General features: G+C 37.6%; 1 protein-coding gene across 5 annotated transcripts in view; it reads left to right on the forward strand.

The window, feature by feature from the left end:
• The window catches only part of KATNIP (katanin interacting protein), a 72,658-nt gene that overhangs the window by 8,821 nt on the left and 48,125 nt on the right, over positions 1 to 15,712 (forward strand). For 3 of the 5 annotated variants that reach the window (XM_082772831.1, XM_082772830.1, XM_082772832.1), the window contains exons 5-11: positions 188 to 322; positions 3,629 to 3,890; positions 7,885 to 8,034; positions 10,388 to 10,551; positions 12,177 to 12,286; positions 12,732 to 12,846; positions 14,711 to 14,914. In XM_082772831.1, the coding sequence (XP_082628957.1) occupies positions 188 to 322; positions 3,629 to 3,890; positions 7,885 to 8,034; positions 10,388 to 10,551; positions 12,177 to 12,286; positions 12,732 to 12,846; positions 14,711 to 14,914 (1,140 nt within the window). Of the gene's footprint in view, positions 1 to 187; positions 323 to 3,628; positions 3,891 to 5,650; positions 5,751 to 7,594; positions 7,677 to 7,884; positions 8,035 to 10,387; positions 10,552 to 12,176; positions 12,287 to 12,731; positions 12,847 to 14,710; positions 14,915 to 15,712 lie in introns of those variants that run through there. The other 2 variants (XM_082772833.1, XM_082772834.1) reach the window with 2 other exon arrangements.

The raw sequence follows: 15,712 nt of genomic DNA on the forward strand, positions 1-15,712 counted from the left end.
GGCACTGTACACGTCAAACAATAATGCAAGGGCCCAAAGGTGAGCTGAGAGAGGACAGAAACCTTCCATGGAACAGAGGGGAAAAGGATTGCTCGATCTTAATATCGTTATGTAAAAGATTATTATTCATTTTGTACTGCTGATGGCACTAAAGATGTCTAATTTCTTTGCATGTTTCTTTTAACAGAAAACTGTGGAGATTAAAACAGAAAGGGGGACTAAACTCTGCATTAAACCTCCTCTGGAATACTCTGAAGATTTTGAACCTTATGAAAGCTTGAGCCTGGAGAGAAATAGTGATGATCCTCTCCATTACTCTCAGGTACAATTAGCAGTTGCCTTCTATAGTTTATGGAAGTGTCAATTGAAATGCAAGTGGGGCCAAGTATTAGTATTGACTAGAGCATGCAAACCCGGTATATAGTATTGACAGTAGGTACTGTAGGATATAATATTGGATAAGGATTCAGGGATGTACTACATATAATGTGGTATCTTAAGTTTGAAAGTCTGAATCCTCCTCTGTGCCTTCTGCAGGCTGGTAATGGCTGAAACTAGCTATAGCTGATTTCTGTCCCCAAGACGTTTGTTCTCTGTTACCAGGCTACAACCAACAGATTGGCAGCCTGCAGATTTTGGGGAATCCATGTTAGAAGAAGCCTAATGTAATCCAGACTTGCTCTATCAAACTGAATTTAGTCTTAACACTGAACACTATTTAAAGAGCCTTAAACTAAGCTTACGTTTATAGAATGTTCCTTTAGGGAACTAAATTACTTGATTTTTGAAACAATAGTAAGAAATGAAATAATGACCTGCTCTTAACCACGTGGCACTTTAGCTCAACTTACGGATCTGCTTAGTGTTTACTCACCAGGAGCTGCAAGGATTATGTTGCAACTATCAGAGCAAAGCAACTGAATCTTCAGATAGGCTACCCTTATAAGTGTTGCCTTTCCAAATAAGATCATCCCTACTCCCATTTTCTACTCAGGAATATTTAATTAAAAGTTTACTTAATAAGTAGCGTGGGTATAATATGTAGACAGTGATTTCTATTTTAAGATTTTTCTTTTATGACACTCCGCACACTTGATGCTCACATCAGTCAAGGCCTGACCCTCTCTGGACCAGTTCAGACTGGCACCGTGAACTCATGAACACATCATTCACTTTGATCATATGACAGCTCAGGTTCTGGGTGGTAGGCACTTGAAATGTAGCTGTTTGACCTTTTGCAGTGTGTGAGGTCCATGCCTGCATTAGCTGGTGACAACCGCTAATTGACTATAGATATGGAGTAAGCCGAGTAAGCCCCAGGCCAATCTCTTTGACTATGTGACTAGTAAGGCTGTTCAGTGGTGGCTTTTACCCACAGTCTGATCTAAAAAAGCAGTAAACAGCAATAAGCTCTGTATGCTTGTGTATGCTCAGTTCTGTCTATGATTTTGTCTCTGATCTTGATGAAGCTCTAGAGGTAAAAGTCCATGTGACTATATTGTTATTTATAATGTTCCTTTGGGGAAACATAGTTAACTTGCAGATTTGCTAATTTCTCTTACAGTTTGCCTTGTTGAATTTCGTGACTGATGATGTCTTTGGTCATGAGTCTCTTTATTTTTCATTATTAATTTTTATTTCATTGTTTTGTGATTCCTGCTCAGCTGTTTGTGGATGACTGCGTTGTAAATTGTGAAACATTTTTCACGAGTCAGGATTCTGTGAGTTTGAAGGAATGTTTTTTGAGGTTTGGCATATCCAGAAGACGCTTGGACTAGCTGCTAAATCAACAATGATCTTAATTAGCAAACAAGTAGATGGAATTTCACTGCCTTCTCCCTTCTCTGCTCCTTTGCCTTCCCCTGTCATGCCCTAGTCCAACACATACCATCATTAAAAGATGAGAAGCTCTTTCCAAAACAGAAATTGCTAAGCTAATATATTCAGAAGAGGAGGTGACACAGTATTTAAGGTGTTTAACAGTATTAATTTGAGTTTCAAAACTCCTGTAACAGAAGACTTGAGTCTAGCAGGTCACGTTATGAAGGCTGATGAATATCTCACTACACGTCTTAAGGTTTTTCTCAGTGGTTTATTAAACCTGTAGCTTCCAGTTCCACACATATATACAATCTTAGCGTATGTACACTTCATGTCTTTAACAATGGAATGTTAGAAAACCAGACTACCTTTTTCTGCTTCTTTCTACCTTTCCTGTACTGCTTTTGAGCTTATGATGTATTTTTTGCTCCACAAAACACAAAATTGCTTACAGTGATGTATTTTTATAATCATTTAAGTGTAAGTAGTAATCTTTTAATTTTAACCCAAAACTCCACTTACTGTTTGTATCCCAGGTGGAAATAATTCTGGTTTTCCTGAAGTTGTAGTGTGTTCTCTTGAATATCTTAAAACCTCATTAAATTTGCTTATAAGTTAAAAGAAAGCCCCTACAATTCCCTGTCAAACAGCTGGAAATATGCTTAATATCAAACTTCAGGTTGCTTATAGACCCTCTTTTTGAACCTAGGTTTGCCTGTTCTTTGTAATATGTTTCTGTCAACGTGGCTTTTCTAACAAATGTAATCTGTAACAGGAGAGCAGCTTGAAGCTTTCATTACAAGCTGAACATACATTGTCATGGTTCATTTGTACCTCACATAGCTTCCAGTTTTCATTTTACTCATACTGTTTGCTTACCTATACTTCTATCAAAACAATACCAGCAAAGGTAGGAAAAGTAGATTTAAGATAGACAAGATCTTTGCCTTTTACATTCATAGGAATAAAAGGCTCCCCTGCATTATCTATGCTGTTTGTGGCATATGCTGTGAGAAGATGGGGAGTTTTTCCACAGTAAATTGATTAATTTTTGCATAAAATCCTCTTCCTATGGGTCCAATTCAAAACCTCTTTGCAAACTGGAAGCTTAGTTCATCAGGCTATGTCTTTTCTACTGCTTTTTAAAGTACAGATATGTACATGCATATTATCACATATTAAATTACTTAAAAGAGATCTTACTGTTGCAGACTCACAGCATGGCTGAGGCTGGAGGACCCCTGGGCCCATCTGTGCACCCTCCCACCCCCAGCCTTAGCAGGGGGCCCAGGCCCACGTGGTTTTGGGAGATCTCCAAGGAGTAAACTCCACAGCCTCTGTGGGCAACCTGTGCCAGGGCTCTGGGCTCCAACACCTGCACAGCACAGAAGTGCTTCCTGGTGCTCAGAGGGAACCTCCTGTGCTCCAATTTGTGCCTACTGTCTCTGGGTCTGACACAGTGTAAAACTGTAAAAATGTGTGTCCTTGCCTTCTCCATTACTTACCTCCTGTTTTTAAGTTACTCCTAAAAATTAGTTTTGCACAAAAATTCCTAGGCCTACAGAATTTCCCTGCAAGGACTCTGACAAGAAAGTACATTGGAGATGTAGGATGATTTTTCTTTACATGTCTTCACCAGGGAAATGAAGACATGACATAGGAATATGAATATCTTTAACTACATCATGGCTCTGAGTTCATGAGAAGATTTTTCTTTCTCCTATGGGAGGAAGAGGCAGCCACATTGGTTTATTTTAAAATAAATGTTTGAGCTTTCCTGACAACTTGTTTGTCTGAATTGTATCAGAAACTGAAAAACAGCTTGCAACTCAGTGTAGAAGAGAAAAAGATGGAAGAAGAAGACTCTGTTAGTGAGGATTATGACTCTGTTGAAGAAGTGATTTCAGAACCATCTTCTACTGAGGAAACATCTACAAGCTTAGAAGGCCTTCAATTGCATAGCAGTAGATCATTGCAGAAAGAAGCTTCTGAACATCAGGATGCTGGGAGATGCTCTGGCCTTGATTCTGGTGCCCTTACTGTGCTGGAGTACAAGCAGGATCAAAGTAGTAAGTCTCTATGTGTTATACTACTACAGTATTGTAATAGTTCTTTGACAGCATTGTTTTTAAGGGAATCACTACAGGTTTGTGCTGTAATTCAAAATACCAATGTCCACAATCAGGTGCTGGAAAGGCGTCATACCAGTGTAGTGTCCTTGCTTTCTTTAAGCAAGTGTGCACCCCTACTTGCCTCTATTCCTTCCTGGGTAACATACAGAACCAGCCAGGTTTGTGTTATGTCTTTGGGTAGACTTTTAATAAAGACTCTTCTCTTACTCTATGTCCTTATTGAAATAGTGGGTTTTTTTTTGTTTTTAAGTATAAGTTAATAGATTATAAAGATACAAAGATGATAGCCTGTTTCTCGTAGTCCCAGAATCCACACTGAGCCTGTGTATAGTTAAAATCAGAGGTACAACATTCAATTTGTACGTATATATGGATAGACATCCTATAACAGTGATGGGTAAATAAATATGACAATCATTGCCATAGGGTATTTAGAAGGTAAAATATATTGATGGCTTCAGGAGCAGTTTTAACAAATTAATGGGTAGCAAATTCATTGTACTTTATGAGCTAGCTGCAAGCTTCAGCATGGTGAAGAATTGCACCATATATTCTATATTCCTCCCTGTTCTATATTCCTTGCTGCTGTCAGAGATGAGATCATAACATAGCTGGTTATTTGTTCTCATCTGGTAGGGATCTCTTATGCCCAAGGGAGCTGTACACTGGGATTTGCTGTGCTGTTTGCTAGAGGAAAGACAACTGAGGCTGTAGGCGTACATGGCTTCTCAGTGTTGACAGCTGCTTCCACTTCCAGCTGTAGCTTCAGCCTTCTAGACCAGCTTTTCTCTCAAGGTTGCACTAATGAGTTTGAAGTCCTCAGGGATGCAGGTTTCAGGACCAACATGGGGAGGAAAAAATAACAAAAATAAAAAAAAAAAAAGAAAAAAAAAAAGAAAAGAAATTAGTTTCTGTATTATGTTACAGTGAAAGTAATATGCAGAAAAGCTTAACTGTTTTTGACAAATAAATACTTGCTTCTGAATACAGAAGGCATACAGTAGACACTCTCTCTGGTTCCTGGGCTGTAGGTCCAGCTTTTACATAATGATATAAATCAGAGCGAATGACTGCATCACCCAGTCTGAACCTGTACAGCACGAGACCTAGCATTTCTGTGAATGAATTCCAGGTGTTCAGGAAATTTTTTTTGTTTTTAAGTGTTAACAGTATATTAAACAAAATGGTAATGTTGTTGCAGACTGCTACTCCAAGGGCAGAGTATTTCTGTATTAGTAGTATCTGAGAACTTCCTGTTTTGTTTCTTAATGTGCTATTTGCAGGACTGTGTATGAATAAGTGTATACCAGGGTAGCTCAGTTCTTCTCAGCTGCCTTTTCCACTGATTCAGAATCATGGTTTTCCACTCAGAAATTTCTCTTATTGCTTCCTCAGTAGCTCACTGTGTTTCACATGATAGGTCTTTACTGTTTATTTTTGTTAGCACAAATGTTTGCCACAGTTGAAAAAATAGCTCTTTAAAAATGCTATCTAAAACTTGTGCCGACATTTTAACTCCTCATTCTTCACCCATTTTATTTATAATGTCTCTTCGTTTCTGCTATCCAACATCCCTTCCTCAGATTGGCTTTCCTTCTGAAATTCCTTGGGATTGTCTCAGAGAATCCACATCACGTAAAGCATCAAGGCTTTTCTGGAGGTGTTGTATCATGATGGGGTTAGGGGTACCTAAACTGCTTGTCTCTTCATCCATCCTGTTTGTAATATGCACTTATCAGGTGTGCATACATGTATCTGATGCACGTGCATCGTCTTAAGATGATTCTCATGTTCCAGGTAAGTGTAATATTTCTAAGGCACTGAACTATGATCTCCTCCGCCCCCCAGAATACCTCATCTGCTTTTTTTTTCCTTTTTTTTCTTCCTAATGGGAAGTTGCAGAAGTTTCATGGTTTCTGCTTTTACTTGAAGATCTATTTCGCTGCTGTGATGACCCTGGGCTCCAGCTCTCCTCCAACCATGCCCATGTGTTGTGCTTTACTGAGCACTGAGGTTGGAGAACATACCAGGTCTCCAGCTTAATTAGCCTTTGAGTGGACTTGATTGAAAGGAATCAAGTCTTTTCTAAATGTAAAAGGTACAGTGGAGTGTAACAATTGTAAACTGGAATACAACAGAAACTTTTATGCAAGGAGTAACAAAGGAAGCAATAATTTTTCATTGTGAAGAGAGATGTTTGATTCTAGAAATGCAGAAGGGATTGGACTGAGCTCTATAAAATAGCATATGGTGCTAGTATATTAATCACTTTCATTTGTAATGCAAGGACTGAGAGCAGCAACGATGTTTTCAGGCAGCAAGTCTAAAGCAAATACAAATTAATTGTAGCTCCCAGTGCCAAATGATGTGACAGCCAAATTTTAAGTGCATTCAAGAAAGATTTACACAACTTCATGGAAGATGATGGGGACGCTGTTGTTTGTTAAAAATGTTTTACACGCATCTTCCTGTCCAAGAAGTCCTTAAAGGACTGGTCAGTGTTTCTTGAGGAGCGTGTTACTCTGGGACTGTGTGCTCAGAGTGTGCCCTCATCTGGCCACTGTCAGGCAGGTTCTTGTGCTGCTCCTTTGATGTGACTTCCTTATGTTTTGCTTTCCCGTTACTTTGTTGTTGAAGATTCTCATGCAGACTTATTCACTGTCAGAGCAGCTCTGCTGGCTCTGGCATGTGTGGGGAGATGTAAACAGAAATTTATTGTCATTCTTTGATTTCTTCCATTTTTCTGGGACTCTATGTTTATTTATTTTTTTTTTTTTCAGGGATAACCAAGATATAGCCCTGGTAAACCCACTTGCATCACCAGGTCTAGACACCTGAACAACAATTGTCTCAGATTGAGATTTCTCAAGAGACTTTTGAAAGTATATTTTGGAACTGTTTTTGCAGTAATCAGAGCAGCCAAATTTTCCTAGTCTCAGCTTCCTCCATTTCACATTTTTGGGTGCTGGATGCCTGTTATCATAGCATGTGCTATTTAAGCTTGATTGTAGATCTGTCAATTTGCCAGATGGATTTTTAGCTACTCCCCTCCCTACCCCCCAACCCCATCAGGTCTTCTTTGGAGACCTCAGTGTCCAAGCCCAGAACCAGTCACTAGATCTCATAGACAATTAGCTTGTTAAAAGTAGAAAGTTCAGGGAGAAACCAGACTTAGTTTCCCAACCTATTTCAGATACATTCATTGTTCCATTGTTCTTTTTTTTTTTTTTTTCTTCATCTGTAGTTAATTGGTCAAGTAGAGAGGAAAAAATCTTTGCATGAATTGAGTAAAGGAGTGTTCTTTTGCTCTTCTTAATATCATGGAAATGAGTAGTGTGTGGAAAGGCAGCAGCAGAAGACAGGAGAGGAACAAGGGGCACAGTGGCAGCGTGAACAAGATATGTGATTTTATTTTTTCTAGTGAGAAGTTTCAAAGCTGTGATGCAAGCAAAGGAATTGTTAATAATTCTCAAATGAAAGAGTAGATAACTGTTCTTATGAAATGCACTATGCAACCCTCTCCCACTTTGGAACTTCTTAATAAGACAGTTTTAAGATATTTTTTGGTACAACTATATTAATTAATGACTTGGTTTCTTGTGCTTTTTTTTTTTTTTTTTTTTTTTGTTTTGTTTTTTCAGTAATGCTGAAAAATACCTGCTGCAGTCAGGATATACTGGTCTAACATACTTCACAGTGAAATATTTCATTTTGTTTCGCTAGGTCAGTGCAAGCCATGCATATGTATTAATACATCAATAGAATCGCGTCAGTAAAAGGAAGGAAAGATGGGTTATCACTTTACCTATGCCAGCATAATTAAAGTGGCAAAACTTTAGTATTTAAGGTCCAATAAATTTTTCCTGGCTGACTGTTCCCTAATATCTCTGAAGTTGATTTTTTTTTTTCCTGTTTCCTTATTATCTTGCAGAATTGAAGCCAGTACGAGTTCTCTCAGCAAAAAGAAAAGATAATGCTGAAATGTACATTCCTGTCAGACCAGTTGTGGTAAAAAATAAAATCAGTCGGCCACTCTCTGCTGAGTCCTTGCAGCTGGAAAGACATGAAAGAATTTGCTATAGTAAGAAATAAGAATATATAATGTCAATAAGGAGAGTTTTCATGCTTTTTTCCCCATTGGTTTGGGTGTAATTTCAGTGCACATCTGTCATAATGAAATTTTTCTTAGCTGTTGTCTTTTTGTGTTGTTTTTAGTACCTCAGGAGTTTTAACTTTTGTAAAACTGTGAGAAAGTCTAGAGCTTGTACACTTTGGTCTTCAGATGTATCTTTATTACCTTCCTTCTCTTTTTGCTTCCGCACCCTAAGACTTTATTTTCCTTTTGTTCCTTGTACTTGCTCTGTGTTTCTCATTTTCCTGATGGAGATCTATTCCTTATGGTATTAACAGAAGTGTGTCCTAAAGTTAGGAATTTAGCCCTTGTTGAAATACTTACACAATGCATTTACAGCAGGAAATGAACATGGTTTTCCCACAGCAGAAAAAAACAGCTTTCTTGCTGCTTTGGGTAGACAAATGATAGATGGGTGCAAAGACAGTACTTAAGCACAGTAGAGCATAACAGTAAATGGTGCTAATATCATCTTCAACAAATATTGCAGGAGTAGTGGAATGGAATCAAAATTTAGTAATGTGCATGTCTAAAACGGTACTGTGCTGTGATACTGGTGTCCTGTCCCATTCTTTGTGCCCACCTGTGTAACTGCATGTGGAAGGAGAATCACTGCTTCTGTAAGTGTGTCTGGTTAGGGACCTTTACAATATCAGCTTTTCTCTTTTTTTCCTCATTTTCCTTTTAGTAAGCAGGTGAGGAATCCATAGACAACATACAGAGACACAGACCAGACTGGCAAATAAGGGAGGCAGAAAGAACCAAACCTAGTCAGTCACACTAACTGATAAGGGCATGTGGAATGGGGGAATGTTTAATTCAGTAAGATGATCTGATCGAGGATCTTGTCAAATGGGATCCTAAGGAAAAGGGGAAAGTCATAAACAAAATATACAGATGCAAACCTGACAGATAAACATAACAGATTCTAAACAAGAAACAAGCCTCATCAGTCACACTAGTTGATGGACTGCAGGCAGAATAAAAAGGACTTGGTTCTACACCTGAAGATGTTGTAGGATATTAATGTATCCAAATCTCACTTCATTTTTTTTTTCCCTTAAAAAAAGCAAGTGAAAATAACAAACTTTATTTTCCTCTCCTCTAAACCCATAAATCTGTTTCCAGGCTGTGATATTTCTATTTTTCTGTTGTGTGTTTGGGAAGATGGGTGCGTGTTCGGGCATTTTTGACTGCTTAGTTGGTAAGGTCATACTTGGTTTTGTGTCCTGGTTTCGGCTAGGATAGAGTTAATTTTCCTCTTAGTAGCTGGAATGGTGCTGTGTTTGGGATTTAGGATGAGAATAATGTTGATACCACACTGATGTTTTAATTATTGCAAAACAGTGCTTACACTAAGCCAAGGATATTTCAGCTTCTCACGTTGTCCTGCCAGTGGGCAGGCTGGGGGTGCAGCAGGAGCTGGGAGGGGACAGACTCAGGACAGCTGACCCCAACTGGCCAAAGGGGTATTCCATGCCATATAATATCATGCTGAACAATTAATATGGGGGGGGCTGGCCAGGGTGGGGGAAAACTGCTGTACAGGGATAGGCTGGGCATCAGTCAGCAGGTGGTGAGCAATTGCATTGTGCATCACTTCTTTTGTACATGTTAGTAGTAGTAGTACTCTTATCATTATTATTTTCCTTTCTTTTCTGTCCCAATAAACTGTCTTTATCTCAACCCACAAGCTTTCACTTTTTTTTTGATTCCCTCTCCTCATCCTGGGTGGGAGGGAGGGTGAGTGAATGGCTGTGTGGTGCTTAGTTGCTTGCCAGGTTAAACCACATCTTTTTTTTTTTTGTTTGTTTGTTTTTTTTTGTTTGTTTGTTTTTGTTTTTTTTTTGTTTTTTTGTTTTTTGTTTTTTTTTTTTTTGTTTGTTTGTTTGTTTTTTTAGAAGAGTCTTCGGATTCCTCCAAAACAGCTGAATTACCCAGGTTTCACTGAAAAACGTTGTTGTGCTGAAATTTTAAGCATTTCTTTTTCATTTAACTGTTACAAGGCACTTCCATTAATTATCTGAAGAAAAAGAAAAGTGCAAAAGCACTTTAAAGCTTAAAAATGCCATTTCTCATTTGTCACTTTTCTTTCCTCTTTTCAGTTTTACAGTTTCAGCTGTTGTCTAAAGTAGATGTGGAGTCCTAACGTAGGACAACAAATTGGAGCAATTCAGCCTTGCTTGGGATGGTTACAGACTATTAACATAGCTCTGTTTCAGTAACTGAAGTGGATGTTTCAAATGTATGCTGTTGTAATGTTCCATATCTGTATGGCTGGACCCATTCCTTCTTTTGGCAGGACCATTAAGTCGACCAGAAAGACCACTTTCATCAGCTCGAAAGAATGTGTGTGAGAAGGATTCTGATCTCTCTGTTTCAGCTGTGGTTAAGGCTATGCAAATTGAAAATGAAGTCTTGCAGAGAGATTTGAAAAGACAGTTTGTTTCCACATATCCTCAAAAGGTATGGCAAAATTGATGTTTGATCAAGTACAAAAAAAAAAGACATTCTTTCCTTAAACATGAATTATAATCCTAAAATTCGTACATAATTATAAGGTTGTGTAAGAATGAACAGTGATGTCTCTCAACTGTAGTTGGATTTGTATTGTTCTTCCATACGGGGTCTTTGTTTTGTTTTGTTTTTTAAATCTGCTTCCTTGGGATACCATCCCGTAATGCACTCTTAATTTCATGGATCACCAAACAAGTGATAGACCAGTCACATGATATGTCTATACAGTCAAATACACAGCTACAGACCCATTTGAACAATTCTGTTTCTGGAAGCTTCTTAAGCAACATAATACGTTACTTCCATGCCAATAAATCCTACCTTCCTACTGAACTCATTAATATGAGCACAGTTTCCTATTAATACATATGCAGATTGTAAGGTGTGCAATTTGTGTATATCTCTTATCAAAGGCAATTAAAAAATTCTTAAATAAACAAGGAAATAAGTGAAAATCTACTCCTTTCAGATTCAGATCCAACTATTATTCCTTGTTTAGACAAAGAATTGGGAAGTTTGTCCTGATTGTCCTAGCCGATGATTAGTTGTAATAATACCTCGGTTCTCTTAACAAAAAGAAAGTAGATAAAGAAATTTGGGCATAAACTGAAATTTACAGAACTGTCTGTTTTGGACAGTGTTCATGGAGTTAAAGTCTGCTTCTAGTTTGGTGTTTGGGACCCCCACATATACAGGAAGGAAAAGAGATGTGCGTATTGCCTTTTGGATTTACTCATTTGAATTCTGAGACAGCACTGCTTTAACCTAAAATGTTGTCCCTGAATTTGTGAGATAATGCTATGGTGAATCTGTATCCACTGTCATTTCTGAGTCAACAATAAGTTTCTGGGGGGTTTTGGTCAGGAGCCAAGGATAAAATGTTCTTTTATTTTAGGTGAGTACTTTAAACATGGTGTTGTTGCAATCTAGGTCAATTCTTCAGTCTTAGTTCTCCTGTTTTTGAGATACATTATGTGAGAACATTCATTGGAAAGAAATCACAAAACTATAAGTATCTGCGTGCTGGCGTTCTGACTGTTATTCTTAAAAAATAATGAAGTAATATTTAAAACAGATGTAACGTTACCTTGACACTTGAGAAGGAGTTTCAAAAGCCCCCTGTCCTGAAGCTGACCTAAATGATCTTCCAGAAGTAGTTTAATTCTACTACACAATGAAGGAATTGTAAAAACTTGGCCTTTGATATTTAGATGTATAACAATGCATAACATTGAAGAAGTAATTCACTTCTAAGCATTTTAAAGTTCTCTTAGTCTTCGAAAATCAGAGAGATAGAAATGACCTAAGAACAGAAGGACTGCCATTCCTCATCTGACTAGTTGTTCACCATGCTGTATATTCTGTCTCTAACAGAAGCTACCAGCAAATGTTTAGGAAAAATCGCAAAGGGATCAGCGTATACTTAAGCAGTGGTGTGCAGGTAGAGAAAGAACCTATAGCGTTGTAAAAACTGATGGGCTTTTTCTCTGTTTTAACTACATGTTTAGAGTTACAGATTAGCTAAGATTAGCTGAGAACAATGTGAATGAAATGTTTATTTTTTTCTTACATAGGAGTTTTCTGTTTTATCTGTTCTCTCTGCAATGGATGAACCTTCAGAAAAAAGTCAGGCAAGGGCTGCACTCACAGAAGCTGTTGAGAGAATTTGTCCTTTTGGAAGCAGGTATGTATATTTCCTTTAAGGCTAGCTTCCTTTTCTGATGGGATATTTTTCAGTACTGGGCACCACCACACCCAATAGTCTCTAGATGCCCAAGATTTTGGGCAAGTATTGACAAAAACATAGAGAAGGTTCTAGCCTTGGGCTAATGGCTGTGAATCAGAACTGAACTGCCAGCAGTCTGTATTAACCATGTACTTCTGTTTGTATTTCCTGTGTATTACTTTCTCAGACTGCTTCAGAGAACTGGAGCCCAGTCTTCTAACTAGACTGTGTGTATCTAAGGTGGGATGCTGCAACAGTTGTCATTCAGCATGGGTATATGTGAGATTGTTCTGTGGGCTGTGTGGGTTCATCCTATCATCTCTTCACCTTCACACGAATGAAACTGTTTCTTAAAAATGCAAGAATTATAAGGAAATAACATATAAAAGAATGTGTGTTTCAGACAACAACAGAAACTTCTGAAAATCCTTCAGGAGACTGAGAGCCATTCTGCTTGTGACAATGAAATATTCCTTTCTGATGAAAAATCTGAAGCAGATTCCATTTTAAGAGAGAAGGTCTGTGTATATGCGCACCATAACTGATCCTTGCCAGTACCACTGAAATACAAGTGCATTGAATGATCGGCATTCCACCAATTCTGCCTTACATCAACTAATAAAGCTATGGCAAGGTAATAGTAGAGAATTTATCATCCTCTTAAATTGCAGTCCACTTCAAAGCCTTAGAAAGCAGCTCTCTGTTCTTCGTCTTATTAGTAGGTACCTCTTTGGATTACTTAATTCTTGTAGTCTGTAAGGTAGAAGGGAACATAAAGGACCTCTTTAGTTCACATTTACTACAACTGTTTCTGTGTAGCACTTTCTGCTATAGAAGTGATAGTTGTTTTCTTCTCTGCTGTGGTAGGGCTTTTTGAAGACCCCACTGATGTTCTCATCTTGCTTAGGGTGCCTTTTCTCCTCTTGAGAGTTGTGTTCTAGTGTTGGATACATCCTTGACTCCTCCTTGTGATGATTTAGCAACATAATTTGTGTTTCTCTGGTGAAAATGATGAAAAATTCAGATTGCTAAAGAGGGTCCCAACTTCTTGATATTTTTAAGAGGTTGTCAGGCTTCATTCCATAGAGCCATTGCAAGAAATCCATGTAACCAGATTATTTTGTTTATCTAAATCATTTAATTTCTTTCATTCCTAACAGTCAATAAATCTGTTTCTTCAGTATATTTGTTGTAGTAGAAAAGCATTGCTTCCGTAATGATAACGTAAAACTACACAGAAATACACCTAAACTATTTACTTTCTTAGTCAAGAGTGTCAAAGCAGCTGGTACTCGGAGAAATCTCTCAGTTTTTCCTGAGAACATGCTGATGTTTACCAGCTTACATGAGCTCTAACACATTTTGGATGACTTAGCCATAGTGATTTGATGCATCTCTTTAAATATGTCAGCACATTTAATGGGTGCTATCTTGGGTGCAGGCCTGTTGTAGTGTAGTGGTCTCTGCTTATTCATGCTTTTAATAGACCTTATAATTTGTGTAGTAAAACAGATTACTGCTTGTTAGTCAGTAAGAATAAGGCCCTTTGTTAATCATCAAGGTGATCTAAAGCAAAGGATAGCAAAGGTTCTTCAACAGAAGTTTCTCTTTTAGAGATCTTATCTATATAAATTCCTTCTCCCACTTGTCTCCTGGTAGTCTGGTTCTACTGGACTGCTTATTGGCAAGAGATATGGAAGTTGTTTAGCTGTCTCTATGCTTCATGCTCTTACATCATGTGGGAGGCAAAACATCAAATATCAGTGAGCTTGTGCTGGCTTGTACAAATCTGCACATTTTGTGTTTGTGTTTTTTTTTTTTTATTTTTTTTAAATTAAGATGGAAACAGTTCTGCTAGTAGAATGTATCTTAGAAACCTGCAGTCTCTGCGATAGTGGTATTTTTAACTCTTACCAAATATGTGAATTGACAAAAATGTTTAATAAACAATATTTGAAAAACTTAAAAGCCATAAAATATAATTCATGTTGCTCATGCCTCCTGTTTTTGACTCTTACCCTAAAGTTTTACAGTATAGTTTGTAATCTCAGCTCACGTGTTATTCTGTGAGCAGAAAACTCGTTCCTCTTTTCATCAGAATGACAAATGAAGAAGACAAAACAGAGAGCAGTTTTCTCCTTAGGTTTGGAGTGGATGAAATCTAAGAGGGTGATAAGTTCTGTTCTCTTACCCTGCTATAGGTTTATTAGTTGGTGTGGGACAGAATTATTAGAGTCCAGAATAATTGATTAAATATCATCCAGATAGCTTTGTGTTTAAAGGCATTTTGCTTCTGAATTGTCAGCATTGTAGTATTAACAGTCTTCATGTTGCTGCAGGCTTTGTTGTTTTGTCAAATTGTTCTATTTCATTTGGGTCCAGATGACAAGTGTGGAAGTACGAGATGCCATTTATGTGACTATGGAACTTCTTTCGAACTGGGGAAATCCAGAAAATGTTGGCTTGAGAGAGGTGGAATTCTTTGATTTATGCAATGAAAAGATATTTGTGTCTCCTCATGATGTGGACATTCGAAATGCTGACTACCCAGGAGATTTGTGCTGCTTGGTCAATCAGAACTTAAATGTAAGACAGCTTAGTCCGGAATGTAACAACTTCTTATTTTACTATTTCTGTAATATTCCATCGCTAAGGTTTTTTGTTTGATTGCATGATTTCATTTTGAACCTGACTTGCAGAACAGCTATCTGAAAATTAAAAACATAAAAATTGCAATTTATTATTAACAAATCCAGCTTTCCTGTACAAGATGTTGGTATTCAGTTGTAATATTTTTGAACAGAATTTGATAAATTTATTTGACTTAGTTAACTTAGCAATTGGAGGGAGACACATTTATCTGTGCCTCTTTATATATAAACACTGTGATATTATCTTGGGTGAAGGAACACATTCAGTTTTTAAACTATTGTAATATAATTATAGTATCCGTAGAACAAGATCACAAAACTTTAAGGACAAGAAATTTTGCATTTTTTACATTACATCTGCTGTTAAACCAAGTACTACCTGTGATCTGAAGGTATAGGAGCTTCACTGCTTTTTCTTCCGTTTATTAAATGTGAATTTCAGTAAACTTAAGACTGCAAACTTAAGACTGAAATGTACTTCTTTTCTCCTGTCCCCTTGTTATGCTTTTACCTAGAGAAGGACCGTGGAAGAATAAGGATGGTTAGGTAGGTGCTTTTGAACAAGAGATTAAGAAAAATGTATGGTGTGGTAAAGAAAACTACTTCATAGATCTCCTGTTAGATAGTAAGATGAGGTGCTTTTACGTACTGAAGACAATGAAATCTCAATAACTGAAATGAAATACAGTACAAAAAAGGCAGAGATCTCCTGGAAAGAGTCCAGTGGAGGGCC

The sequence above is a fragment of the Aythya marila genome (assembly GCF_965140915.1).
Source record: "Aythya marila genome assembly, chromosome: 15".
Classification (NCBI taxonomy): domain Eukaryota; kingdom Metazoa; phylum Chordata; class Aves; order Anseriformes; family Anatidae; genus Aythya; species Aythya marila.